The sequence below is a fragment of the Nyctereutes procyonoides genome, unplaced genomic scaffold, assembly GCF_905146905.1.
Source record: "Nyctereutes procyonoides isolate TBG_1078 unplaced genomic scaffold, NYPRO_anot_genome, whole genome shotgun sequence".
In the NCBI taxonomy this organism is placed as follows: domain Eukaryota; kingdom Metazoa; phylum Chordata; class Mammalia; order Carnivora; family Canidae; genus Nyctereutes; species Nyctereutes procyonoides.
In genome coordinates, this window is record NW_026575020.1 from 60800118 (window position 1) to 60827724 (window position 27607).

The window sequence follows — 27607 nt, forward strand, 5'->3', positions numbered from 1 at the left end:
GCTCCAGGACTGAATTTTCAGGGAAGGAAGGCAAAGGTATTTATTCTTTAAAAAAACATTCGTGTTGTGTTGTTGTTTTAATTGAGGTAAAACTCACATCATAAAATTAACTCCATTTTGGAGTCAACGGCATGGTAGTGTTTGGTAATGTACTCTGTTGAACAGCTGTCATTCTGTCTAGTTCCAAGACCTTTCCTTTTTTTTTTTTTTTTTAAGATTTGTTTATTTTAGAGCGAGTGAGTGGAGGGAGGGACAGAAGGGGAGGGAGGGGGAGACTCTCAGGTAGACTCCCCATCGAGCTCAGAGTCTGATGGGAGGCAGGATCCCGCAACCCGTGAGGTCATGATCCAAGCCAAAATCACAGGTAGGACGCTTACCTGACTGAGCCGCCCAGGTGCCCCTGGTTCCAGGACCTTTCCTCACCCTAAGAAGAATCTGGTGCCCATTTCCTGTCACTGTCATTGTGCCTCCACAGCCCCTAGCAAGTGCTCATCTGCGGTCCATGTTTGCAGACGTACTTATTCTGGAAATCTCACATCAGTGGGATCCTAATGACATGTGACCTTTTTTCTCTTAATCTTTAAGTTTGTATTTACTTATTTATTTATTTTTGGGCACGTGGCCTTTTTGTGCCTGGTTCTCTCATGGAGCAGGTCTTTGAGGTCCACCTGCGTTGGAGTGTGGGTCACATCGTTCCTTTTTATGACTGAATTTTATGACTCCATCGTGTGGACCGGCCACTCAGCTTTTCATTCACGAGTCCATAGGCACGTTGTTCCTACCTCCTGGCCAGCGTGGTTACAGCTGTTGTGAACAACTGGCGTATAAATGTTTGTTTTCATGTGTTTGGGTGTGTATCTTGGAGTGGAACTGCTGGCTCATAAGGCAGTTCCATACATAGCCTCCTGCAGACTGTCTCCCCTGCGGCCGCTGCATTTTCTTTTCCCACCAGCAGCACTCCCTCACCAGCACCCGACCTTTCCTGTTTTCTTTGATTATAGCCCATCCACTGGGGGTCTCGTCATAGCTTTGATTTCTGTGTCCCTAATGTCTGATAACGTTGAGCATCTTTTCACGTACTTGTCGGCCTTCTGTGTATCTCTGTTGGAAAAGTACCTCTGTAAGTTCTTTGCCCATTCTGTCTATCATCTATCTATTTATTTATTAAATATTTTACTTATTTATTCGTGAGAGACACACACAGAGAGAGAGAGAGAGAGAGAGGCAGAGACACAGGCAGAGGGAGAAGCAGGCTCCATGCAGGGAGCCCGACGTGGGATTCGATCCCGAGTCTCCAGGATCACGCCCTGGGCCGAAGGCAGGCAGTAAACCGCTGCGCCACCCAGGGATCCCCTCGTTGCCCATTTTATTTTATTTTATTTTTAATTTTTATTTATTTATGATAGTCACAGAGAGAGAGAGAGAGAGAGAGAGAGAGGCAGAGACACAGGCAGAGGGAGAAGCAGGCTCCATGCACCGGGAGCCTGACGTGGGATTCGATCCCGGGTCTCCAGGATCGCGCCCTGGGCCAAAGGCAGGCGCCAAACCGCTGCGCCACCCAGGGATCCCTCGTTGCCCATTTTAAAATCAAGTTGTCTCTTTGTTGTTGAGTTGTAAGAGTTCTGTGTATATTTTGGATTGTAGATCCTTTTTTTTTTAATTTTTATTTATTTATGATAGTCACACACAGAGAGAGGCAGAGACACAGGCAGAGGGAGAAGCAGGCTCCATGCAGGGAACCCGATGTGGGATTCGATCCCGGGTCTCCAGGGTCGCGCCCTGGGCCAAAGGCAGGCGCCAAACCGCTGCGCCACCCAGGGATCCCTGTAGATCCTTTTAAGATAAACAATTTTTCCAAATATTTTTCCCGTTCTGTGCGTTGTCTTTTTACTCTCTTGATGGTGTCTTTGTATCATGTGTTTCTACTGTAAAAGTTTCACCATTGTCTTCATTTTTTCAGTTTTTTCTTGTATATGTCTAGCTTTTGGGGTGTGTGTGTGTATGTACACACAGACATGTGCATTTATGCCTTTAAAGGGTATCTTTAGGGGGTTAAGTGTCTGACTCATAATTTTGGCTCAGGTTCTGGTCTCAGGAGCCCCCGTGGTGGGCTCTGTGCTCAGTGGGGAGTCTGCTTGGGATTCTCTCTGTCTCTCTGCTTTTGCCCCTCCCCCCCCAAATAAATAAAAACTAAAAGGTATCTTTAATGTTTTTGTTTTTAAATATTTGATATTTCTTTCATTACAAGTAAGACTCTTTATGAGAGAGTTTATGGTTTAGTGAGGGGAAGTTGAGAGTGCATCAAATTCATACATATTAGAATTTATACTTGGCATATGTGCTGGAGCCACATAAATCATAAAATTTCTGTGTCACATGGTTGTGCCTGTTACTTTTAAGAATTGAAATTATAGTTTAGGTCAAAACTAAGATTGTGACGTTAGCGAACATGAAATGGTGTGGCTGTGTGTGTGTTGCTTACGCACGGTGTGCTCAGGAAGTAAGACTGTACTTTAGATGTTTTGTCAGCGTTTGCTATTTTACTGGAAAATATTTTCATGAATCCTCTAATGGAAAGTCTTGCTACCTGGGAAAAACGCCTTCCCTTGGTAGATTGTGCATCTTCCGGATTTGTTGTCTGTCTGCTGGCTGTGACCCGTGTGCTGTTGAAAACACGGCGCAGGCTGGCTGGCTTTATTGAGGGCTGCGCAGTAAGGCATCTGGACGGTCCCAGTTCACTCGACTTCAGATTTGCTTGTGGAAGGAGCGCGTCAGCCCTGCTCCTGTGACCCTGCCCTGAGGACTGCCTGCTTCCTTCCGTGCACTGTGTGGATGCGGGACATGATTTCGGTTGGGTTTACTGTGCCTGGGTGGAGGGTGCCGAGCTTTCTCTGTGCGTGCTGTCACACTTCCTGCTCCCTCTGTACCATGACTGTCCAGCATGCGAGGCTCCTGCTCTGTTAGGAGCCTGTTCAGGGCTGGGTGGGTGGCTTGGTATGTGGCTGCCTGTGGCCACCCCATGCCTGGGCCTCCCAGGGGTCTTGCAGGCGTCCCTGCTTACATCCTGAGGAAGCCGTGGGTGGCCAGGGGTCACTTGGGGCCTTGAAGCTGGTGGTGGCCGTGTGGCCTTTTGCTTTTGGCAACGACTGACCGGCAGGTGCTATAGGTTGTGGGGAGTGTTTTTCCTGCAGGCCCCCAGCGCCGGCTCGCTGGCTCTCCAGGGAACTGCATCTTGGGGCAGTGTCCCGAGAAGTGGCCCCAGTGGTCGGCAGTGTAGGAAAATGCAAAGGCCTTGCTTTTTCTTCCCCACGGGCAAGGCTGCGGGGTCCGAGTTAGCAGAGCTGTCCTGTGGTCTGAGTGTGGAGTCAGCGTGGGCCCTGAAATGGGTGCACATAGCGGGGATCTGATGAGAGTCCACAGAAACGAGGGTCTTGTGGGGATTCGGTGGCAGCGGGGAGGTGCTTTGGGGCTGATCTTGTGAATGGGCTTTGTGGGGATGAAATGAGTTTGCAGCCCTCCTCACCACAGTTGCTGTCTCTGTGTTACGTGGGGGGAGGTCCCAGCGAGGAGCGGTCTGGGGGGGGGGGGCTAGAGGTCAGTGGGACAGGCCAGTGGGGAGGGGAGGCCAGACAGTGGCTGAGGCTTGACCTCCGGGTGGTGTGATTGGAGGAGTGCTGCGCATGCCCGTCGGGCCAGTGCCCATGGTGGGTGGTGAGACGGGAAATGAGAACTCTTGGGGGAACTTGCTTCAGGACAGCGGCCGGCTTGCCGTGAACCGAAACTCTAAAGGCCTTCACACCGATCCTTTTCTCCCCTGGTGGCCTTCTGACCCTGGGCAGTGTGTCCCCTCGGCTTCGTGCGTCCCGTATGGCAGGGCCAAGGCCCCTCGGCCTGTGGGGCAGGGTCGCCCCCCAGACGCTCCTCCAGGCCCCCCGGGTCTGCAGTGTCCTGCCCCAGACTTGGTGGGGCCAGTGGAGGACCAGGCTCTGGGGCTGGGAATGTAGGTCCGTGACTCAGCGGCAGAACTGGTCTCCGACTTCCGGGTTAAGCCTTTAATTCTCCTGAACGCTTGTTTTTGCTGCTTTCAAGTTGATGTACTTGGGCCACTCTGTCATCAGCTGTGGGCGTTTCATCTGCTGGTGTGGCGCTCGCTCCCCTCCCCCGTGCCCTGGGGGCCTTTGGCAGAGGGACAGATGGACAGGCGGTTGGCCCTGTGCTGATCCCCGGGCGGCAGAGGGAGGAGGATCGCTCATAGGTCACAACAGTGTCTGATTTGCAGAGAACAATCACTTAGATTGCTTGGAAAGAAAGTTTTTTTTTAATTAATTAATTAATTAATTAATTTTTATTTATTTATTTATTTATTTATTTATTTATTTATTTATTTATTTATGAGAGAGAGAGAGAGAGAGAGAGAGAGAGAGAGAGAGAGAGGCAGAGACCCAGGCAGAGGGAGGAGCAGGCTCCCTGTGGGGAGCCCGACCGGGACTCGATCCCGGGACCCAGGGTCACGGCCTGAGCCCAAGGCAGATGCCCAACCACGGAGCCGCCCAGGGGTCCCCAAAAGAAGTAGTTTTATTTTATTTTATTTTACTTTATTTTTTAAGAAGTAGTTTTACCACAGAGTGTGGATTCAGGCTGGGCCAGCGTCGCGGGGAAGCGGCAGCCGAGGGCCCGGAGCAGCGCCGCGGGCCGGCCTCCTTCCTCAGGGTTTGGTTTGCTTCCCATGGGAGTCCCTTTTCCTCCTCCGGGACCTTGTTTTGTGGTGTGTCCACGCGCTGGGGGTCCGTGTGGTGGGCTCCCACGCGGGACGCAGGCGTGTCTGTGACGCGGGGACCAGCACGGGGTGTCGGGGCCGCGGGCGGGGGCAGCTCCCACGCAGGGGCTTCATGCCCGTGACTTCATATGTGGCGGCTTCCCCTGGGTACCCTTGGCGTTCTCTGTGGGGACTTAATAAACCAGGGCTGGGTAGGGAGAGCCCGGCTGGTCGGCGGCGTCGCTCCAGGCGGTGTGGCGCTGCCCGTCACCCGTTGTTGACGGGGTGACAGCTGCTCACGCACAGCCCTGACTCAGCAGGAACGTGTGCCGCGGGGCTGCGGGAGCTCAGTGCACCGGCCTGGTCCCCGGTCGTCAGGGCTCCTGCGCTGTCCTTCTGGAAGGCTGGCGGCAGGTGCAGCTGTCACTCCCCATTGCCGCCTGCATGAGGCCCGAGAGGACGCTCGCGAAGAGTGGGGTGTTGGATCCTGGAGGGGGAATGTCTGGAACTATGGGAGCTCGTAACGGAAAAAATTAGGAGTGTAGGGCGAGAGGTTGTGTCTTCTATCGGAGGATTATATATATAGATATTTTAAAGATTTTATTCACTTATTCATGAGAGGCACAGAGAGAAGCAGAGACCCAGGCAGAGGGAGAAGCAGGCCCCACGCAGGGAGCCTGACGTGGGACTCGAGCCCGGGCCTCCAGGATCAGGCCCTGGCCAAAGGCAGCGCCAAACCGCTGCGCCACCTGGGCTGCCCCTATCGGGGGATTATTTCTAAGCCAACAATTTACTTTTACTGTTAACTGCAGTTGGGCGAGCCGAGGGTCGGACTGACATCGCGCGTGTGCCATTTAGAGGCAGTTCCTTCACGCTGTGGCAGAGGAGTCCGTCCCTTCTTCGGGGGGGGGGGTCTGGGGTGTCTGGTGATGCTCCTTCTGCTCCTCTGTGGCTGGGGGCCGGAGGGGAGGTCACCTGCATGGAAAACGCCCCCCGTCCCTCCTCGGGAGCCCTGACGACGTGGTGACTTGAAGATTTGAGGGTTATACTTAGTTTCCTTATGTGAGCTTCTCGTAGCCCGGGATCTAGTGGTGAGAGAGCCAGGCTGGGGTCACGCTTGTCCCTTTCCTTCTTGTGGTGTCCACCCCCTGTTCAGGGCACCGCCTGGGTCGAGACCGGGTGTTTGGTCACATTTACCTTATGCTGAATAGACAGGCGAGGGAGGGAGAAGGTTTTCCTCCAAAGCTTTATTTTTTAAATTTTAGTTTTTTAAAAGATGATTTGTTTGAGAGAGAGAGCATGAGCCGGGGTTGGGGGGTGGAGAGGGAGAAGCAGGCTCCCTGCCCAGCTGACACGGGGCTCGATCCTGGGAACGGAGGGCAGATGCTCGCCCACCGAGCAGCCCGGGCTCCGTCCTCCAGAGCTGTGAACTCTGTTGTCTGCGTACGTTAACGTGGAGAAGCTTTGCGGAGGTTAAGTGTACTTTAAAGGGAGGTAGAGAGGTGTCTCTGTTCTCCTCAGTTACACAGAAACGTGTAAGAAACTCACTCTTCAGTGAAACGTTAGGGAAATGTTTCCAAGAGGAATGGCTTACCCGGTGTTAGAAAACTGCAAAGGACGTGCATTTGTGGAGAAAGAACGGGAGAGAAGCGCTCAAAACAGTATTGTACCTACTGTGTGCAGGTACCGTGCTGCACGGTGGGGTGCGGCTGTCAGCTGCAGCAGGGGTCCCCTCCGTCACCCCCACGTCACGTGGTCAGGTCGCCGTCGGGGGCTCTACTGGGCTCGCATTCTGTGAGGCAACACGGCCAGCAAACGAGCCGACCTCAGGTCCTGTCTTTAGAGCAGGGCTGATGCCCGCAGTGGGTGGTGGAGGAGGACACGGACAGCAGGTCACCCCGTCTGCCTTCCATGCCACGGCACCTGCAGAGGTGCGGTCCCCGAGCCTTCTAAATGCCACAGAAAGTGCACCGCCTGATGCGGGCTCCGTGACAGCTTGCACACAAATTCACTGTAACACTGTCAGGACGTGTGCATCGTGGACATTTTTTTTTAAACATTTTATTTATTTATTTACTTATTCCTGAAGGACACAGAGAGAGAGGCAGAGACACAGGCAGAGGGAGAAGCAGGCTCCATGCAGGGAGCCCGATGCGGGACTCGATCCCGGGCCTCCAGGATCAGGCCCTGAACCGAAGGCAGAGCCCAACCACTGAGCCATCCAGGTGTCCCTGGTTCTGTGCTTCTGTGCGGGCCTCCCCGTCATGTGCACGATGTGCAAGGGGACCCTGTTGACTCTCCCCTTGGGGGTCCCATTATTGGTTCCTGTTCTGGCCTGACCGACGTCGCCTTAAGCAGGGTTGCAGGCCACATGGTCGTCTTCCAGCTCCAGAACCTAATGGTCCCAGCAGGTTGCCACTGGGACATTTGTCTGCTTGCTTGCTTGTTCTCAGTGGGTGGTGATACAGGGTTCACGTCATCGTGTCCCCGAAACACGATGACGGGTAGGGGTTGGGGCAGGTGGAGTGGGCTCTGCGGGAAAAGCACTGCCCTGTTCCCTGGAGGCCGTCCGTCAGCTCCCGAGGCTCAGTTGCCGACCTTGTGTTCGGGGGTCTGCAGAGTGCTCAGAGATTGCATTTCTCCTCGTTTTCCCTACCGCCAAGTAACTAGGACTCTGGGAGTAATTTCTTTATCCTGAACTGACCTCATCACTTTGCCAAGAGGCCAGCCAGTGGGTAACCCCGGTCTTCATGGTGTGCAAGTCTGTCCTGCTGTCCCCTTGGGGGTGGCCGTGGTCAGCGTCGGGCCAGTGGGATCCAGGGGGATCTGGAGGCACCAATGAAATGGCAGGGACCCCCGGCCTTGTGGCCCCCGCCCCAGAACTTTCCCACCGGCAGACCGCCCGAGGACACGGCACAGGGTGCCTGGACCTCTGCAGGGACCCTGAGCCGTACTTACCCGGAACCCATATGAGGCCTTGGGCAGTTACCTCCCCAGGCCGACTTCACCAGCAATGTGCCTAATAGCTGTCACACTGTACAGACACCCAGCCCCTTGCCCCTCCCCCCCTTAAAAAGCCTGCCTGCCTGCCCCTGGGCCGACTCCTGCGCTCTCCCTCCCCCGCAGGCCGCGGAACCTGGCCCCAGAGCACGGCCCATTAAAAGCCTGTTTCCACCAACTTCTGCCTGGCCTCTGTTCCACTTCACTACCGATCAGATTAAGCCTGACAGTCCACCTTGAAGGGGGTGAGGCTTGGTGTGGGACGTGGGCGTGCTTGCAGGGCCCTGAAAGTGGCCTAGACCCTGGACGGAGGGAGGCACCTGTCAGGAAGGATGGACAGAGTGCTGACGGCAGTGTGCGTGGAGGGCCCGGACCCAGAGCACGAGGCCCAGGTCTGCAGGCGGAGGTGGGGGGTCGCCTGTCATCCTTGAGGCACTTGAGAATCGGGCTCCCGGGCAGGTGCAGCTCGTCTAAGTGCTGACCAGAGATGTGAAGCCTTAGAGGGCGGCTACACGTGGGCCCCGAGTGACGAGGTGGGAAGAGCCCCTCGGTGGGCTCGGAGGCCCAGGGTGCCTGGAGGCTGGCGCTCGGCCACCACGCAGGGGGTCCCAGCCGCAGCCCCGTGGGACGGCAGTGTGCTTGTGGGGCGCACACAGGGATGCAGAGTGACCCAGTGACTCGACTGGCCTTAGCACCTCCTCCACTCTCAGATTGGACTTGTATGTGTTTAATTAAATTAATTTATTTAAAAATGTACTTATTATTATTTTTTTAACGTGGAGCCCCGTGAGGGGCTTGAACTCCTGATCAAGACCTGAGCTGAGATCAAATGTGGTCGTTTCCTTAACTGACTGAGCCGCCCAGGCATTTCACGTATTTTGGAAAGATCTTTTCACTATAAAGAGTAATGCTCATTCCTGGTTTTTATCTATTTTGTTAATAATCTGAGCGTAGATCTCTTCTGTATATTTTACATTACGGGGTTTAGCTTCTCAAGTTGTGGGTGTTAGACCTCTGGGGCAGTTTCTGCTGGTGGAGGATCCGAGCCTGATGCTGGGAGGTGGGGGGCTGCCTGCGACCCAGACTTCGTGCTGTAACCGCGGCTTGTCCTGTACCGGTGTCTCTGGGGAGGTGATCGGGTGCTCCAGGGGTCGTCGTCCCGGCAGCCAGGGCTGACACCACCACCTGGGAACCTCCCGGCAGTGTTGATTTGAAAGAACGACAGGACGTGTTTGTAGGGAGAGAGGAGCGCAGACTCCGCGGTCTTCGCAAGCTGTGCTCCTGGGGCGCCTGGGTGGGTGCTTGGGTAGGTATCCTCTGTGGTTCCAGCTCAGGTTGTGGCCTTGGGATCATGAGATGGAGCCCCGCCTCAGGCTCCACACTCAGCGCGGAGTCTGCTTGAGATTCCTTCTCCCTCGGCCCCTCCTGCTGTGCTCTTTCTCTCTCTCTGTCAAATAAATCTCAAAAAAAAAAAAAAAAAAAGCTGTGCTCCTAATGGTGATGTTTTTTCAGCCCGAGGGTATGGACCGAGCAGTGCCCTGCTCTGCAGTTGTGCACGATGTGGGGAGAAGGCTAGGCCCCCCTGGGAACTCCGGACCCTCTAGGGCTCGGGTGGCAGAGACTCACACAGCCTGCAGCACGTCCTTCCAGTGCCGACCTCAGAGGGCAGGTGGGAGGTGGCCGTGGAGGAAGGTGGGCGGACGTGTGCAGGGGCACAGCCTGGCACAGGAGGGGTGCTGGGAGCCTCTCCGTGTTCTGGGTCCTGGGCAGCCAGGCTCTGGGTGTGTCCGTGGGCAGCCCTGGTCCCCTCCTGCAGCTCATCGCGGGGTGAGATGGCCGGGCAGTGCTGCCGGCAGGGCCAGACTGGCAGGGAGCGACGGTCGTGCACTCCAAGGGGTTAGTGAGCAGAAGCAAGGAGGGGCTTTTGCTCATGTCCTGTCTCTGCGTGTGGGTGTATTTCGGTTGATTTTATTTTATTAATTAGAGACTGAGCATGAGCTGGGGGAGGGGCAGGGGCAGAGGGAGAAGCAGACCCCCCCGAGCAGGAGCCTGACGTGGGGCTCGGCCCCAGGACCGGGATCATGAGCTGAGCTGCGGGCAGGTGCTGCACGACGGAGCCACCCAGGCGCCCCGGGATCATCTCTTAAAATAGGATAAAGATCCTCCGGTTGTTCCACAGTTGAGTCCGCAAAAAGTGACATTTAAACATTCTCTTTTAACAAAGAGCCCTTCTGGTGTCTGAGCGTCTGAGGCTTGTGCTTTCAGCGTCGGGGACGTAGAGCGGTGGGGCGCACCGAGGCCGAGGCTCCGCGTGGGGTCACTTGGAGCCACACAGGCCGGGCAGCTGCCCGTGGAAGGGTGCCCTGCCGCCCTGCCGAGAGCCCGCAGCGATCGGGGCGGCCCTGCTTTGACGTTTGGCCCTTCCTTACGTCTGGTGGCCAGGGCACTGGGGGGCAAGGAGGTGCCGGGGCTTACCCGGGGGCTGCCCCGTAGCACCGCCGGCCAGGAGCCCTTGGCCTTGAACGAGGTCAGCGTCTGAGCTCCGTGCTGTGCTGCGTGTCGTTGCTGCAGCGCCCTGTGCCCGCGTCTCCTGGGTGGCCGGGCAGCTCTCTAGGGGCTGCCGCGGGGGCTCTGGGCGGGTGTCCCGGGGGCCTCTGTGCGGAGCCGCAGCTCTCACCGCCTGGAGGTCCGCGCTGCCACCGTCCTGGCTCACGGGGCTGGCGCCAGCCGCCGCCCCTCGGGGGAGCCCTGTCCCCGCGTCCTGCGGTGGATGCAGGGCCTGGCGCCGCGGGTGCTGACCGTCCTCAGGACTCAGTACGTGGGTCACAGGACGCGTTTCTTGAGGTGATGCGTGCTCCGCTGTCGTGCGGCGCGGTCTCGGGTGGCACGTGACCTGGGTCGAGGGCTCCGGTTCAGTTGACTCCTCCGTTCTCGGCAGCAGGGGCGCGTTGCCGCCGGTAAAGGCCGAGGCCGCCACCCAGGAAGCGCGGTGCCAGGTGGGGTCTGGGACCACCGAGGCCGCGTGATGCGCTGGTGCCCGCTGCTTGTTCACGCTCCTGACCCTGAGTGAGAGTCTGCGTGTGGACTGGTGCCCCCTGCCACGTGCCGGGGTTCACGGGCCCAGCGGCCAAGTGGCTGGTGGGGCTCCGCCTGTGGCCCCTCACCCGCTCCATGGTGTCCTGGCTGGGATCGCTGCTGGCCGGCCCGGGCGCTCAGCCTCCCTGGCAGCTTCGTCTGGTCTTCCTGAGCTGGGTACTCAGAGTTTTGGGGTGCGCGGGCTTTTACAGGCCACTGCCTTCGTGGCACGGGCACGTACTCGCTTCGGTGTGTTGCCTGCCGAGGCCACGGCACTCCTCACAGGAGCATCGCTCAGCCGCTTCCGTGGGACGGGATGTCTCCCACCGTGAGAGATGCGTTCCTCATCCTGACAACGGACGACGTTTGTCTGCCTTTTTCTCCTTGCTATTTTAGGGGTGTCGTTTTAGAAACATTGTGAGCTCTCTGGTCATTTGGGCTCCGTCAGTGACTTGTGCTCACGAGCAAGTCCCGCATGTCCCGTGTGTCTGGGTAACGCCAGCCGACCTGCGTTCACTGTGCAGTTGGCACGGGGGGGCGTGCGGGGGCCGATGGGGGCTTGCGGCTCCCCATCCCCCCCCCGACCTCGCACTGTTTGGTTTGCACTGCAGCTTGACCTTACTTGAGCCACACACCTGCCCCGCTTTGCCTTGTGTCCTCGATTTCAGGTGGTGGCAGCAGTGGCGACGTAGGCCCCTGACGCCCAGCTGGTGTGCCATCCCGGCTGTGCCATCCTGGCTGTGCCCACCGCTGGCCCAGTGCTGCCGGGCGGCCCCTTCTGCAGCTGGGTCGCCTGCGGGGAGCTTGCAGTCGCCTCGTCTGACGTCGGCCTTCTCAGCAAGGCTTCTCGAGGCTGTCGTGTGGTCGGGTGTGTCTCGTTTGCTCCCTTTCCGCTGGTGGACGGTCCTCCCCAGCAGGACGTGCTGTGCGTTCCAGCATCCACCCACCGCAGGGCAGGGCGCGTGTATGGTTTGTGTCCGGGGATTGTGACCAGGGCTGCTGTGAGCATTCGTGTGCAGGCGAGTCTGCGTTTCTCCGGAGTAAGTGCTGAAGAGCGGACTCGCTGGGCCGGGCGAGAAGTCTGTTTTTGCCATTTATTTTTGCGATTGTGGAAATAGAGTTGACATACAGGGTCACATTACGGTGGCCTCGGAGCGACGGGACTGATGAACAGGTGTTCAGGGAGTTGAGACAGTGTTTTGTTTTAATGTTTTCAGACAAGTCGTTTTGAAAGATCGAATCTGGAAGCCTTGCTCCTTCCTCCTGGGCACCGGTTCTGTGGGCCGTTTGGACGGTGTGGGGGCCGCGTGGACCTGGGCTGGCAGCCCCGGGGGCCCGCATTCCTCACAGCCTGGGACGTGGGTTTAGTCCGAGCCCCTAGCTGTGGGACGTACTGAGTGGTCTTCGCTCACTTGCCGTCAGCACCGTCAGGCCCTGTCCCGGCACGGGCTCGGGTGTGTTTGACCAGGTGGGGCAGCAGGTGGCGGGCACCGTTCCCTGGGGGCGGCGCTGCTTGTGCTTCGCCTGTGGCCGTGGCTTCAGAGGTCCTTGCCCCAGGAGAGCGTGTGGCTCCTGCCCTGACAGCGCCGGCCTGCCCCGTGGCGTTTCTCTAGGGCTCACGTGCGTCGTACAGACCACGGCCGGCCGGACCCATGCTGCCCCTGCTGCCCCCGGAGGAGCATCTGTTCGAGGCCTCGTGACAGGTGCACGTTGGCCTCCCACCGGGCCCCGATGGCAGCCGGGGCCTCGTCCGCCGGGACACTGCATGGGAGGGCTGCGTGGTCCCCCACGTCGGCTCCGGGGCCGGGACCCCCAGCGGCCTGGCGGAGTGGCCGCTGCTGCCTGCAGGCCCGTCCGGGGCCGGGCTCCAGAAACGTCTGTGGGAACTGAAGCCGAGTGGCTCTGGAACCAGCTGCTCTGTCCGCCGTTTCCTGTTGCCCCCAGCACGTTCGGCGCAGGCTTTGTTCCCAAGCAAGTCGGGCTGCATTTCTGAGGCGGTGGCTGAGGGTGTCTGCGGGTGTGCACCGTCCGGGAGGCCGGAGCTCTCGTGGGTCTGCAGCCCTGGCGTGCGACACCCTGGGGGGGCGTCCCAGGGCCTCCTGGGGCCCGGCTCCAGCTGCGAACGGCCCACTGCGGGGTGTAGCTCGTGACTTCCCCGAGGCCTGGCCTCCCGTGCTGGCTCTTGGGGACGTCTTTTTCGGGGGCCGTCCCGCGGGGCTGCGGCACTCTGGGGGTTAAGGCGGTTCTCACCTGGAGGCTGCTTTGTCCTTAGGCGGTTGGCGTTAGACGACACGCTGTCTAGAGAGAAGGGTGTTTAAATTACACTGCGGGGCCCCGGGTTGCCAAAAGGAAGCCCTCTGGGGAGTCTTATATATTTGACACGCATCTGCAGTGTGTAATTGGAACCATGAGAAAGGGTTTTGTTCAAAGCTATTGCAGAGTTTCCTTATTTTAAACCTGTTGAATCTGGAGAAAGTGGTTAGGTTTTGAACTTTTTCTCTGATAATGACTTCTTCCCAATGTCCCCCGGGCTCTGGGAGCTTGCGTGCGTGGCCTGCGTGGCCCCTGGGGTTGGAGTCTCTGGGCCTCCAGGGCTCCTCCTGCATGGAAGAGGCGGGAGGGCGCGTGGGGTCTGGAGGCCGCGCACGACCCCGCCCACAGCCGGGCACCCTGGGCCGCGGCTCCTGCCGCCACCTCGGGATAAATCAGAGCCAACAAGCTCAAGGTTCCATTTTCTTGTTCTAGAAATTCACCATCTCACTTTTCTCCTCAGAGCTGTTTCACTTTCTGCAGAGCAGGTTCCCTTCCGGTGACCGTGGGGGGAGCGTCCCCGCTGCCCTCTGCGTGGACCCTGTCCAGTGAGGCCCTTGCCGGTTGCCAGCCGCCCCTGTCACCTGCACCGCGGATGCCTGTGGCCGGCGTCCGGGTGGGGCTGTCAGGCTCCTGAGTAGGACAGAGCAGGACTTCAGGGGCATCTGTGCTGCGGGACTTGGGCGGAGCAGGGCCGTGCGGCCACGTGGGTGGCGCGGCTGGTGGGAGGCCCCTCGGAGCCCGGGCAGCGTGGGCCTCTGCTCCTCTGACCCGTTTCTGGGGAGGACGTCGTCAGACCCGGCACGCGGGCACGTGCGGGCGCCGGGGATAGCCAGGCAGCCCCGTGTGTGGGGGAGGCCACCGTGGCCCGCTGCTGTCACCCCTGCCGTGTGGGGCTGAGCCTTACCGCCCCTGGAGGCAGAGCGGGCCGGGTGGGCCAACGTTGGACCTGCTGCCCAGGCTGGCGATCTATCTGCCCAGCGCCGTTGGTCAGAGCGCGACGAGGTCTGTGTGCAAGTTCTGGTGGAGACGGCGAGTGGAGCGCAGACCAGCACGACCGGCTGACCTCACGGGCCCGCAAAGTGACACTTTGGGAGACAGACTGCTGGGCTCCCCGACGCGGCGTGAGGCCCCGGGGTGTGGCGGGGCCAGCCTCCAGGCCGAGCGGGCCTGGGGTGGGGGCCGTGTCCGTGTGGAGGCGGGCTGCTGGCAGGTGGCACCGAGCGGTCCTGAGCGTGGCAGAGGCTGTGGCGCCTCCGTGAATCCACATCCACAGCACTGGCCACTGTCACTCTTACTCGTCTGTCCTGAAATTGATTTTGTCCAGCGAACCGGTAAATTGGGACTCGGTGCTTAGCATCCAGATGCCCCTCGGGCTATAGAATCGCTGAACGGTCTTACCCAGAGCTGTCCGGGTGGCTGAGTTGCAGTGACGGTCTCAGGGACCTGGTGTGGCAGCGGAACCGCGTTCATATGCTGCTTTCCTCCTGAAGGTGCCACAGCCTATTAGTTTTGACGTCCATCGGGCCGACTGGGCTGTCCTGTCAGCGTGGACAGTGCCTGTGAGCGACGCAGGGCACTAGCAGCAGCTCAGGTGACCCGGCCTTCCTCCAGGTAGAACTGCTGAACACCAGTTTTAAGCCTTAAGAGTTGGTCTAGTTCAAGTTGAGATCATGATTTAAAACTCACTAATTGGCTGTAGCTGCTTTGTCTGCAGCAGCCTCGTTGGCGTCCTCGCGTTGGTTTGGCACTCGTGCGTGCTCCGTGGGTCATCATGGTGACCCTCGTCAGGCTTCCCGAGGACCGACGGCTGTTCCTTCAGAAAACTGAGCTTAGTTCCTGGTGTCCTGACTGGTGGAAGCAGAGCCTGCTCCGCAGACTGCGTGGCATGGAGAAGGCTCCAGGGCCTTTGCAGGAAGGAGAGGCGGCGCTCGGGGCGGCCTAGAGACGCAGGCTTGGGGTGCTGGGGCCTCTCTGGAGGGAGCCCGGGAGCCTCGTGGGCAGGCTGCTCTGCCAAGTACGTCGCCTGAGAGGGGCGGTGGTGCAGCCTTAAGGGAGGGGCTGGGTAAGAACGCGGCTCGGCGGGGCTGCTGGGCAGCTGGCCTCAGCTCCTCGGGGAGGCGAGGAAGGCTCCTTGGGATGGCCGCCGGGCCCTCACCCGGGCTCCAGAAAACACGTGTGGGGCTCTGGCTGTAGTGGGACACCGGGGGAGGGGGACTGGCCCAGTTTCGGTGGTTGAGGAATTTGAGGGGCTCGTCTCATATGGGCTGTCCTGCTGTCGCTCAGCTGAGGAAACGAGAACTTGGCAAGAGAGTGGACCCCAGGTTTGGGGTCCCTGGTGGCCTGTGCTCCTGGGGCGGTGGGTGCAGGTGCCCTGGGCTGGTCCCATCCTCTCTCCTGGCTGAGATAGACATAAGTGGTAATGCCGTGTCTTTTTTTTTTTTTTAAGGTTTTATTTATTTATTCATGAGAGAGACACACACAGAGAGACAGAGAGACTGAGGCAGAGGGAGGAGCAGGCTCCATGCAGGGAGTCTGACGTGGGACTCGATCCCGGGACCCCAGGATCATGCCCTGGGCCAAAGGCAGGCGCCAAACCGCTGAGCCACCCAGGGATCCCAACACCGTGTCTTTGAGCTTTTTACTTGTCAGTAATTTATTTTGGAGTATACTTACATAATTTTAAGTAAACTTATGTTAATGTTTTATAATTGAATTAAAAATGATCACTAGTCTATATAAAAAGTGCACAGAATCAAATCTATTTCTTGTTATTTATATAGAATCAGACATCCTGGGCAGCCCCAGTGGCTCAGCAGTTTAGCACCGCCTTCAGCCCAGGACGTGATCCTGGGTCCTGGGATCGAGTCCCACGTCGGGCTCCCTGCATGGGGCCTGCTTCTCCCTCTGCCTGTGTCTCTCCTTCTCTTTCTCTCTCATGAATAAATAAAATCTTTATTTTTTATTTTTATTTTTTTTTGAGAAACACAGAGAGAAAGAGAAAGACAGACACAGGCAGACGGGGAAGCAGCTCCCTGCAGGGAGCCCGACGTGGGACTCGATCCTGGACTGGACTGAAGGCAGCGCTAAACCGCTGAGCCACCGGGGCTGCCCTAAATAAAAATCTTAAAAAAAAAAAAAGAAAAAAGAAAAGAAAAAAAGAATCAAACATCCTTAGATACAGAAAAGCAGAGATGAAATATGTCTGATAGTCACAGTCCTACTGTTGTTTCTTTTGATTTTTTTTGCCCAAGGCTCTTTCTAGGTACATTTTTCTGGAAGATAATTTCTGGGATGATAGTTGCATGTTCAGATAATTGCTTCATTTTTCTTTTTCTTTTCTTTGTTTTTTTTTTTTTTTTTTTTTTTTTCTGCTTCATTTTTCTTAAACTCCTACCTGGAGCATTGTGTACATGTAACCTCGTTGGTCTTGTCAAACAGGATGGCGTGAGGTGCACCGCGAGGTGCTCTTGACAGTGCCGGGGTCCTGGGCAGGCCCGGGCACACACGTGCGCGAGGGGCTGAGGCTGGTCCCTTCTGTCCTGCCTTTTGGATCACACGGGGCGCTGCCTTTTAGCTTCTATCCTGTGCTGTCAGTGATCGTGTCCCACACTGGTTGACGGGACGATGCGTGATGGTCGTCTGCAGCGAGCACCTGCCCCGGCACCGGAGGCTTCTGTGTCAACGACGTGTGGCCTGGGATGTGAGGCCGCCGGAACAGGAGGCTCTGACCGTGTACAGACAGTGATGTGGTCGTCAGGGCCTCCGCAGCTGATGACCCCTCAGGGCGTGGGCTGGGGTCTGACCTGCACTGGACGTGGTTATGACAAGCGCCACCAGGGCCTCGGAGCAGGGATGCGAGCTCACTCACCTCGGAGAGCAGATACTCTCTGGTTTCTACTTGTAATGCTGTCTAAACACGGGGTGAGCTGTCAGTGGGCTTTACGGCAGCATCGTTGTTGATTTTGGATCAGTAAATTGGGATTTACAGCAGGATCTTTCAGAAAATCCTATTTAGGGCTCAGCAGTAGAGCGTCTGCCTCCAGCCCAGGGCATGATCCAGGGTCCTGGGATCAAGTCCCACATCAACCTCCCCGCAGGGAGCCTGCTTCTCCCTCTGCCTGTGGCTCTGCCTCTTTCTGTGTCTCTCATGAATAAATAAATAAAATTAAAAAAATAAAATAAAGCCTATTATCTTTAAAAAAACTTACAACATTTAATTCTCGTATTTTTAAGTGCTACACACAAATGCAACATATTTTATGTATCTTTGAAGTAGTGTACATGTCTTAATAAGGAAATTCTTCCCAAGTACTCGAAATACATGAATCTAACGAACTTAACAGATAAATACACTAACATTTTAGCTCCTTGAAACGTTCCAGTATCCTTACCATGGATCTTAAAATTCTCTGATATCTTTAAATCAGAAATCACATGTCCAGTATTAAATTACATTTGCAAATGGAACCAGCAGGATAATCTGTTATGGACTTAAATTCATATATTACAGGTATTCTAGGTAATTAAATGTATCTTGGTTATTTCTAAAGTTAACATAGAAGTAGCCTTGGGCTTGATTTGCTTCATTATCCGGGTCCTCGATTCTGAAACTGAGCGCTGGAAGGCCCCTGCACCTCGGGGTCCTCCTCAAGGTTGCTCATCGGCGGCTGGCTTCTGGCCAGAAGGAGAAGTGGGCTCCCTTCTGCGGTCCCCGTGGCCAGCAGAACCCAGGCATCTCCAGGCCATTCTGAACCCATTTTCTCTTGTTTATGTGATTTGGGGGCAGCTTCTTAAAAAAGTCTCCACCTGATTCGAGCCGGCCGACTCCTCTTTTCCTTCCAGGTGCTTGCTTTCTGACCGGGTGGCTTTGGGGTGGACTGCACCTGCCTCTGGCGCCAGGGAGGCGGCAGGCGTGCTGCTGCCCCGTACTCACAGTCTTTGTCTCTTGTGCCCAGTTGTTCCCGTGATCCTGAAGGCGCTGACCTATGAGGAGAAGCGGGGCTCCTGCAGCGTGGGCACCAACGTTAGAGACGCCGCCTGCTATGTGTGCTGGGCCTTTGCACGTGCCTACGAGCCCCGGGAGCTGCAGCCCTTCGTGGCCGCCATTTCCAGGTAAAGTCCACCAGAGTTGTGGCGGGATCAGGTGCGTCCCTGCGGATGTCCCTGAGGTCACGTCCTCCTGACGACAGTGTGCATCGGAAGCAGCTAGTGTGGTGCCTTTCCCATAAGTAGGAGGTATTAATGTGCTAATAATATAATTTTAAGGGTGAGCTCTAGAAATGAAGCAGCTCGGGATCCCTGGGTGGCGCAGCGGTTTGGCGCCTGCCTTTGGCCCAGGGCGCGATCCTGGAGACCCGGGATTGAATCCCACGTCGGGCTCCCGGTGCATGGAGCCTGCTTCTCCCTCTGCCTGTGTCTCTGCCTCTCTCTCTCTCTCTGTGTGACTATCGTAAAAAAAAAAAAAAAAAAAAAAAAAAAAAAAAAAAATTAGAAATGAAGCAGCTCAAGAATGGAGTTCTTCTTTTGTGGGTAAGCAGTTCAAGCCAGAGTGTCTAGGAGGAATGTTCTGGAGGCTGTGGGTGGCCTGTGGCTCGCAGATCCGCAGATGAAGGTCGGCGTTTGGGGTGGTGTGGAGGGAGCACAGGCGGGGAGCTCGTGACTCAGGTGAGGTGTGCTTCTGAGTGTGCGTGTGTGTTGGGCTGAGAGAGAACCTGGGGCTTCACGGTCACGGCCTCCACCGTGGAAGGAGCTCCTGGGGACGGCTCGGGGGTGCAGGAGAACGAAGCTGCTTTTGTTGAGGGGGCTGCATTTTGTCCAGCCTTAATGTTCTAATTGTCATGGGCATGCCCCCGGAATTTACTCGAGGCCACGTTTCTTACCGTGCTTCATCATCAGAGCCCTTGAAACCAAAGTCCACACTGGGGAACAGGTTTGTGAGGCAGGAACAATAGAATATCTCTGGTTTTCTGGTCTAAGAACTGAAACCGGCAGGCTCGTGACCCCATCAGGACCCTGTGTGGACTGCAGCCCGCTGGGCTCCTACTGCACGTCCAGGCCCCTGGCCCTTGGGCGTCTGCTGTGTGTGTCCAGCCGAACCTCCCGAAGGCGCCTGCACCCCTGTGACGTCATGCCCCACTTTTAGGATCTGATAGTTTTTTGCTTGAGAAAAGTGCAAGAGAGACATGTTCCCAGTAGACTGGATTTTTGAGTTAATTTTTGTCCCGTGATTTGTTGCTCTGTCTTTGAACTAAAGTAAGTTTCCTTGATTTGAAGAATGTCGGGTCTCTACTTCTTGTGGTTTAAGTCACCAGGGGCGGGGCCCTGAGCACGCTGTCTGGTTAGTCATACTTACCTGACAACTTTTACTAGGGAGCGGATTTCAGAATGGTGTTCAGGCCGTGGCAGCTGCCTCCCACGGCTCTGAGGACCTGCCACCCTGTGGTCTGCGGGAGACCCTGCCCGTGTCACGCCTGGAAGCTGGGCCCTCTGCCTCCGGTGTCCTCGACGCCTGCAGGAGCTCCTGGCCCGGCACAGCCAGGGTGTCGGCTGCCGTGCCCCTCCCTGTGGGCGCAGGGCTTGGGGACTGGAGCATCGCTCTGTTGTCCCAGGTGCCCCACATCCCCAGGATTTGAGGGCCGGGAGAGGGGCCTCGGGCCTGGTTACGGCCTGTGACGTGTGGCCAGGGCCCGTATCGCTCCATCTTGACTCCCACATCAAAGGAAAGCTTCCAGAGGAGCCTGAGGATTCTGATCCCCGTGGAAGGAGATAGAGTGCTTCGGAGGAAGTCATAAAGAGGCCTGGCTCCTCCCGGCCGCCCGCCCCACCCGAGGAGGTGCGGGCGGAGCAGGAGGGCGGTGGTCTGGGGAGGCACAGTGCTGTGCGGGGTGGCCCGGGGCCACGCAGGCCCAGGGGGCGGAGGAGGGCTGCAGCCTCCCTTGCCCGGAGCCGAGGCTCCTGAGCGCCCTCCCCCGGCTCCCTGGTCCTGCCGTGTCTTGTCCCTGCTGCACCGTCAGTCAGCTTGAGGCGGGGCACTGCTGGCTGCTTTTCTGTCCTGCCCCTCAACTTTTTGGAAGTTGCTTCTGTAACTAGAGAGTAAAAGCAGAAGACGTACTTACTGTTGACATCAGTCCCAGGACAGTCAGACTCGTTGGGTTGGTGTGTCTCGCGCCGTGAGCTGTGGGTAGGGGCTGTGGCTAGGGGCTGTGGCTCTCCCCGTTCCCTTGAGGACGAGCAAGGGACGGTGCTCGGGACGCTTGCCCAAGTGTGCGGCAGGTGGGCGCCAGGTCAGGCCCGTGCCGCAGGCAGACACCCAGGCCCTGCTCGGCAGCCGGCGCGGCCTGCCTCTGCTGGGAGGTCCCGGCGGCCTGTAGCCCGCACCCACCGACCGCTTCTGGGCTCTGGCTCCTTCTGGGCGCGCTCCTCCCGCCTCGGAGCGAGGGTCCTGACACATTCGTTTTGCAGTTTAACGCGTCTGAGAGCTGTAAGCTTCATAGGAATCCGTGTCCCTCCTTTCTCCAGATGGGAGAAGCAGGGCCCAGGGTTGAATGGTTGCCAAGGAAGAGGGACCGGAGTGGGGGGGGGTGCTCCCCCGGAGGGCAGGAGCCTGCGCGTCCAGAGCCACACAGAAGGGCGGGGGCCGTCACGCACACTGTTCTGTTCCTGGGGAAAGCTGCTTCCAGCACCACGGGGCCCTAACCCTGACGCTCCCGCTGATGTGTGCGGGCCCAGGGCTCTGGCTCTGGGAAGGGGGTTCGTTTAGCCACAGGCAGGTCTGCTTTCTGCGACTTCAGAGCTTATTGTTGCTCACTGGTCCCTGGTTTTATAAAGCGAAGTATCAGTGAACAGAAAGATGTCGATGAACGTTAAGCCTGGCCTCCCGTGTGGCGTGGGTGTGGGGGTCGGGGGTCGGCTGAGTCTGTGGGTCCCAGGCCTGGGCAGGTTGCAGGCCCCTGGACGCTTGGACCGGCCTGCTGGCGGCCTGCGCAGCCGTCGTGAGCTCTTCTCTGCAGCGTGTGTGTCCCACACGAAGGGGAGCCGAGCTTTGGGGGCTGAGGGGCACCGGCACATCTGACGCCAGGGTCACCATCTGTTACTCAGGAAAGGAAAGAGTGGCTTGGGGCCCGGTGAGCTGGCTCTGCACCCGAGAGGGTCCCAGTCTCTCGACTCCCCTCCTGGTCGGTGGCGCTTGGCGGGAGGGCTTGGAAGGGACCAGTGGGCGCACCGCGCAGTCTGCCTGGACCCGACTGCCCGCGGTGGACCGAACTTGTCTTTGCAGCGGTTGTTGCAGAGGAGGTACAGCCGAGCCCGTTCTGTGGGGGTCCTGGGGGGTCTTGCAGGCCCCACGGTGTGTCTGGGACGTGTTGGGAGGGCATCAAGGGGGTGTTGGAACCCCGGCCTTCCTGAGCTGGGACTGGTTGTGAGCGAGTGACCGAGCATGAGGGACCAGACGGCAGTGACGGGCAGAGTCCAGTGTCCGCAGAAACTCCCCGGCTCCCTGGCTCCCTTCCATCTCTGGGAGGGTGGGTTCTCTCGTCCCTGGGATCGCACACATGGGGGCCAGTAGCTAGCAGGGGGTCTGGAGACTCCGGATTTCTCCTGAGTTACCTGGGAGTCTGTGTGGAAAGGCCCCTCTTGTCCCCTGTCCGGCGCCCGTCCCAGGGTGGGATCACCCAGTGCCCTTGGGAGCCGTGCCCAGCAGGTTTCGGGCCAGTTTGGCAGGTTCTGAGGGAACCTGTGCTCCAGCTCTTCCCGTCCATCTGGGCTGCGGGCATCCGGGGGCGGGCGGGCGGGCGGGCTGGGAGGTGAGTCACGAAGCCAGGGAGCCTGGCGGACGCTGCGGGCGCGCGCCTCCCTGCCCCAGGAGTATCGGTTGGGGTGTGTGCTTCGAGACCTGCCTCCCTCGGCATGTAATAAGTGACCACATTTTAATTGTCGGCTTTTAAACCCATTAATCCTGGCTCACGATAAAACCGTGCTATCGTTAATTGTACTTTCACAAACTCTCCAGTGGATCCTGCAGAAGTGGACGAGAGGAGAATGTCATTGTGGCGTGAAGTAGAGACGCCCGGTGAGGGGAACAGGGTGGTGGTCACAGTGAGGGGGGCCTGGCAGGTGCCCGGGAGAGGGACCCCGGGGAGGGCGGAGGAGCTGAGCCTCCTGGTGGGCGTGCACTCACCCTCCGTGTCTCACAAATGCCAGAAACCAGGGGTCTAGCTGGATTCAATCGTGCTTTGAAATTGGTTAGCTTTAAAAACTCCTATTAAGCATTACACACTGATTAAGAGACCAAATAATTATTTTGTGGAAAAGTAAACAGGCCTACCTGGAAGGCCGCTTGTAATTTAGGAACACTGAAGCACAAGGTTAAAATGGCCCCGGATGGCCCTGCGCCGGCCATGGGATACCTTCTCACCGGTAATCAAAAGCTAATTTGCAAGAAGAAAAAGAAAAAGGAGCCGGCTGTTGCCAGCCTGCGTGTTGTTGTCACCTTGCGGTGATTTCCTCACCTGAAACTCTTTTGTAAGCCAAGCCCCTGTTGACATCAGCGCCGCAGGGCCCTCCCGCGCCGGGCAGCGCCCACTCAGCCCGCGGAGCCAGCCCAGCCGGCAGCTTGCAGCGTGGGCAGGGCCTGGGGATGGAGAGTCCCAGATCTCTTCCTCGAGGGCAAGATTGTCCTGAAAAATCAGGAAATGGCAAGCATTGCTCAAAGCTACGTCTTGTTCTCACTCAGCGTTTCTTAATGGCAGACTTCCAGAGGGAAGATAACCCTTTTGTTCTTCAAGAAGTAGTTAAATGGTGGTTGGCGACCAGAGCGCTCCCCTGTCGCTCGCTCCCCTGTCCCCGCCTGGTAACCTCGCTCTGCCGCTCGGCCGCTCGGCCGCTCGGCCTCCGCTCCGGCTCTGCTGGGACATGAAGGCGCCTGAGAAGTCTCGGGTGTTTTGCCACCGTGTTAAACGGGGGGAGCTTTGCTTCTTAGGACGCGGGGGACGAAGTCACGGGCAGGTCCTGTGTTTCACTCAAAAACGGCGATGTGGTTTGCCCTTTAAAACCGCGTGGATGGATAGCAGACGATCGCCTGCTGCTTCTCTAAGAAGTTCCTTTACTTCACGACGGGGTGAATGCTACTTAGGGTAAAACCAGTGTATTTTGCCCATTGTGTGTGTGTGTGTGTGTGTGCGTGTGTGTGAGAGTGTGAGTGTGAGAGTGAGGTAAACCTTCTACAGGCGAGCAGAATTGAGTTTGGGATGAGATCTGCTCCTTGCTGTGCCTGCTGGAAACCAGGTGCCTGGGGCTCAGGGCAGGTAGAGGCGTGCAGCTTCCCCCTGGTGCGGACGAGAAAGAAAGTCCCTTTCTGTTTGACACGGACCATTTCTCTGTGTTGGGAAATCCTGGTGAAGTATCGCATAAGCTCCTCCAGCGAAAGCAAACAGGTGAAGACGCCAGAGACGCGTTCCAGCCCGACCGGGGCCCGCGGGCAGCGTGTGCGGCTGGCCTGGGGCCACCTTCTCCCCTCTCCGCGTGGATGGAGGTCTGGTGACTCAGGCGCTCGGCCGCGTCCCGCTCGGGAGAAGGGGCCTCGGGCCTGCGGGAGCTTCCATCACTGTGTTGGGCCGCTGTTATCAGACCTGTGTTTGCTTGAAACACGCTAGTATTTCAGATAAGCCAGTTTCATTCTGAAAACGTGAAATTAGAGCAGTTTAGAAATTTAATCTGAACAGATTAAGGAACCGGTTACATACACAGGTACCCACACAGTTGACTTCTTGAACTCACCCCGGAGTCTGTACTTGGCTAAACGCTGTGTTTTCAAGGGGGTGTTGTCGTGCGTGTTCTATTTTGTTAAGTTTGGTAAAATATTGATGAAACAGTATTTTCAGCCATTTACCTGTGAGTGCAGAAGGCCTGGGGCCGAGGCCGTGCGCGAGGCCCTGCGGTCAGGGTCCCGGGCTGCAGCCAACACAGCCTCGCGGAGGCCGGCTTGGGGGAGGCCCCCTCCCTCCCCCCTCCTTCCCTCCCCCTTCTCTCCCTTCCTTTCATCCATCCTTCTTCCTTCCTCCCTCCTGGACACGGGGGACCTCATGCCTCAAGCTGGGCACCATGTGCCACACACAGTTCTGCCTGGGGTCCCGGGGTTACTTAGGGATAGAACCTTCTGGGCTCCTGTGAGGCAAGGGGCCCTCAGTAACTGTGTGGGACCCCCGCCCCCCGAGCGGCTCCCCGCTGTGCTTTTAGGGGGTGGCTGGGAGGAAAGGAAGCAGCTGACACACGTGGCAAAGTAGAAGCACCTTCGCTCACTGTGAGTACTTGGGCTCGGTCGCAGCAGGAGCTCGAAGACTCGAAGCTAAGCCGTCCTCGCGTGGGCCCTTGCCCGCCGGCCCCGTAGAGCAGGTTCTCCACCGGGCTGGCCTTGGGAGGACGCTCACCGCTTGGCGGCCGCTCTGGGCGGCCACGAAGAGAAACCGCGAGGTGTCTTAGTGGCCTCGGCCGCACCAGGGTGCCTGGCTGGAAGTGGACTCAGCCCGCCACAGCCAGCACGCCCGCACCCGGTGGCAGCCCGAGTGGGTGAGATGGACCCAGGACGTGTAGCCCCTCCCAGGGCGTCCCGGGCAGCTCCTGGGCGGTTTCCTGCATCTTCTCTACATTTGTTCGTTTCTCTGCTCAGTCTTCCAGAACTTAAAAGTTATGGTTTAGGACAAATACATTGACAGGAAATTTCAAGAACTCAATATAAAATACAGACTTTTGATGGTGTCGGCTGGACCCAGAGCCGGTGCAGTTGGAAGTCTGCATTTTTCTTGGGTCAGATTTTAAAGCGGAAATTCTTGGTCAATATCTTTTCCTAGAATGGTTACGATCTTACGGATTACGACAAGCAGCTCTTGTTGAACATACACGTGGTGGCGAAATTTCCGTTAATTCTGAGAATATGTTGACACATACCGCACGTGTTTTCATTAAGAACAGTGGTCATGTAGGGCGGCCCGGGGGGCTCAGCGGCTGGGGCTCAGCGGCTGGGCGCCGCCTTCGGCCCAGGGCGTGACCCGGGGTCCGAGATCGAGTCCCGCGTCGGGCTCCCTGCATGGAGCCTGCTTCTCCCTCTGCCTGTGTCTCTGCTTCTCTCTCTGTCTCTGTGTCTCTCATGAATAAATAAAATCTTAAACCAAAGAATGGCAGTCGTGTAATTTTTAGTTACTGAGACATGACATGAACACATCGCCATCACCTTTATATTTCTAATATTAACAGAAGCCAGTAGGTGAAGGAGGAGGTGACTTTTCTTCACTTTTAAGCTGAGTATTCTTTAAATCTCATTTTGGGTGTAGTTTGTGGGCAGGAGTATAGAGGAGAAAGGGAATAAGCTCTGGTAAGAGTTTTGGCAAATTTATTTTTAGCTTCACCGGTGAAAGGACCCCAGACGCTGCAATCTTCGGAGGTGTAGTTACTTTTCACAATTTTAATTCTGAAGCAACTTGAGACTTAGAGTTTTTAGAAGAGTAGGAGAGGCTCCCGTGGGCCCTTCCCCAGCCGCCCGCCGCAGGAAAGGGCCACAGGGCCCACCCCAGACCCCGCGTCGGGGAGGCTGCCCTCGGTCCCTGGCCTCCCTCTGTGCTGCTGCGTGTCCCTGTCTGTCCCCGCTCTGGCCGCCGCCGAGGGCACCCGTCTGCCCGTCTGTGGGTCTTGCCTGCGGAGGCGCGCGGTGGCCGGCAGCGGCTCTCTCAGCTCTCCTCCCGTAAGGAAAGGGGGTTCCCTGTCCCCTTTCTACCCACGCGTCGTCTGCTGATGTCTGGACGCGGGCAGGATCATTTACGCTCGGGCCCGTCGTCTGACGCTTGCTGGTTGTGCCGCTCAGATGGCTCTGCCTTTGGCCGTGGCAGTGGTTTCATGTTGGCTGCTGTGTCCTTTCAGCGGGATTCAGAATTTTATGTCTTTAGATATTTTTCCGTTTTCTAGGGTGACGAGATTCTCCAGACTGGTATTTTGTTCCTTTGCCCCAGCCCTGAGGTCAGCTGCTTCCGGGGTTCGTGCTGAGATCAGAGCCCTGGACCCTGCTCAGTCCATCCAGTACAGAGGCACCAGCCCGGGCGCCTCCGGCCGAAGTGCCCGTGTCCGTGTGGACGCTGCGATGCCGGCCGGCCCCCCGCCCACCTGGCTGCCCCCTGGCTCTCGGGCTCCCTGCGCGAGTCCTCCGCTGTGTGCGGGGCCACGAGCCGCTAGACCCCAGCCTGGGAGGAGCACTGCCCTGTCCAGGGCCCCGGCTGGCCCTCTGCATGCTGCTGCGTAAGGCAGGCGCGTTCCCGTGGCCGTCGGGATCCCCCTTCTAGTGGCTCGTTTCCGTGGCGGCACTCAGGTTCCCTCCCGCCGTGTACCGTTCGGGGTTTGGCAGACTCCGAGTTGGCTGCGACAGGTACAGTTCCAAACCGTGGCTGCGTCTTCCCGAGTCCCCCATCCTGCCTTTGGTCGTCAGCCGCCCCGACCCCTGGCCACCACCAGACTGGTTCCGGGCCCTGGTGTTGCCGATTCTGGAAGGTCTGTAGAGACACACCCGACGCGCTTCTTCCGTGTGGCGGACTGCGCGTAGCTTCGCCTGGTCCCCGTGATTGGCGCTGCCCGCTGGGCCCTCCTAGTGGGGGGGTTTCTCGGAGCGGGGCGGGGGTCGCTCGTCGGATGTGGGCCTCCGTGGGCTAGGACCGGGGAGTGGGCCGGGCGGGTCCCCCGGAGGCTCCAGGAGAACGCGGCCCCCGCCGGCTTCCGGAGGCTGCCCGGGCCTGCGGCCGTCCCTCGGGCCCCTGTGATGAGGGGCAGCCCCCCCGGCGGCACCTGCCTCCCGCACTGCTTGCTGCCGGCCGGGGGGGCAGGTGCACGGTGCGGGGCCCAGCACCCCGACAGCTGCGCGGGGGGCACCAACGGACGTAGGGCAGCCGGAGGGATTGTCGGGCCCACGGGTCGCTGTCTAGGCTGGCGAGCGGGAACTGTGGATGTGCCGATGGGACGACCCACGTATTTGGAGGAGGAAGAGGACTGAGATGTAGAAATAGGAGTGGGTCGTGTCAGGCCCCAGCTGACGGGCCGTGTTGCTGGGAAGTGGCCTCCGTGTGTCCGAAATACCCCTTTCTAAGGGCATTTTCTCCGGGCCGATGGGAGCTGCAGGTTCTCGAGTCATCCTTAGAAACAGCGCCGTCTCCCCTCTGCCCAAATCCCTTGTTTTCTGTTAATAAAGCCACACAGAGTCAAATGAGTGCTTTCTGCTTTATCAGTGATAATTAAGTGCGATGATCTCACGCAGAGGGGCTTAAGCGAAGTCTGATGAATGTTATGAGCCGGGAGAGGCTTCCTTTTCGCCGAGGTGGTTGTGGTTGGTGGGGTGGGCATGGCATCTGGAGGACTTGGCGTCCCCCCGATAGCTGTGTTTTGCACTTGGTTGGGTTTCCGAGAAGGCGGAGGGCCTAGGTGTCCCCGGCTGCC

At 57.9% G+C, this 27607-nt stretch overlaps 1 protein-coding gene across 3 annotated transcripts in view; it reads left to right on the top strand.

Annotated features, from left to right (window-relative positions):
- Nucleotides 1–27607, top strand: part of TBCD (tubulin folding cofactor D) — a 111487-nt gene that overhangs the window by 63670 nt on the left and 20210 nt on the right. For all 3 annotated transcript variants that reach the window (XM_055322159.1, XM_055322166.1, XM_055322174.1), the window contains exon 14: nucleotides 18100–18256. In XM_055322159.1, the coding sequence (XP_055178134.1) occupies nucleotides 18100–18256 (157 nt within the window). The remainder of the gene's footprint in view (nucleotides 1–18099; nucleotides 18257–27607) is intronic.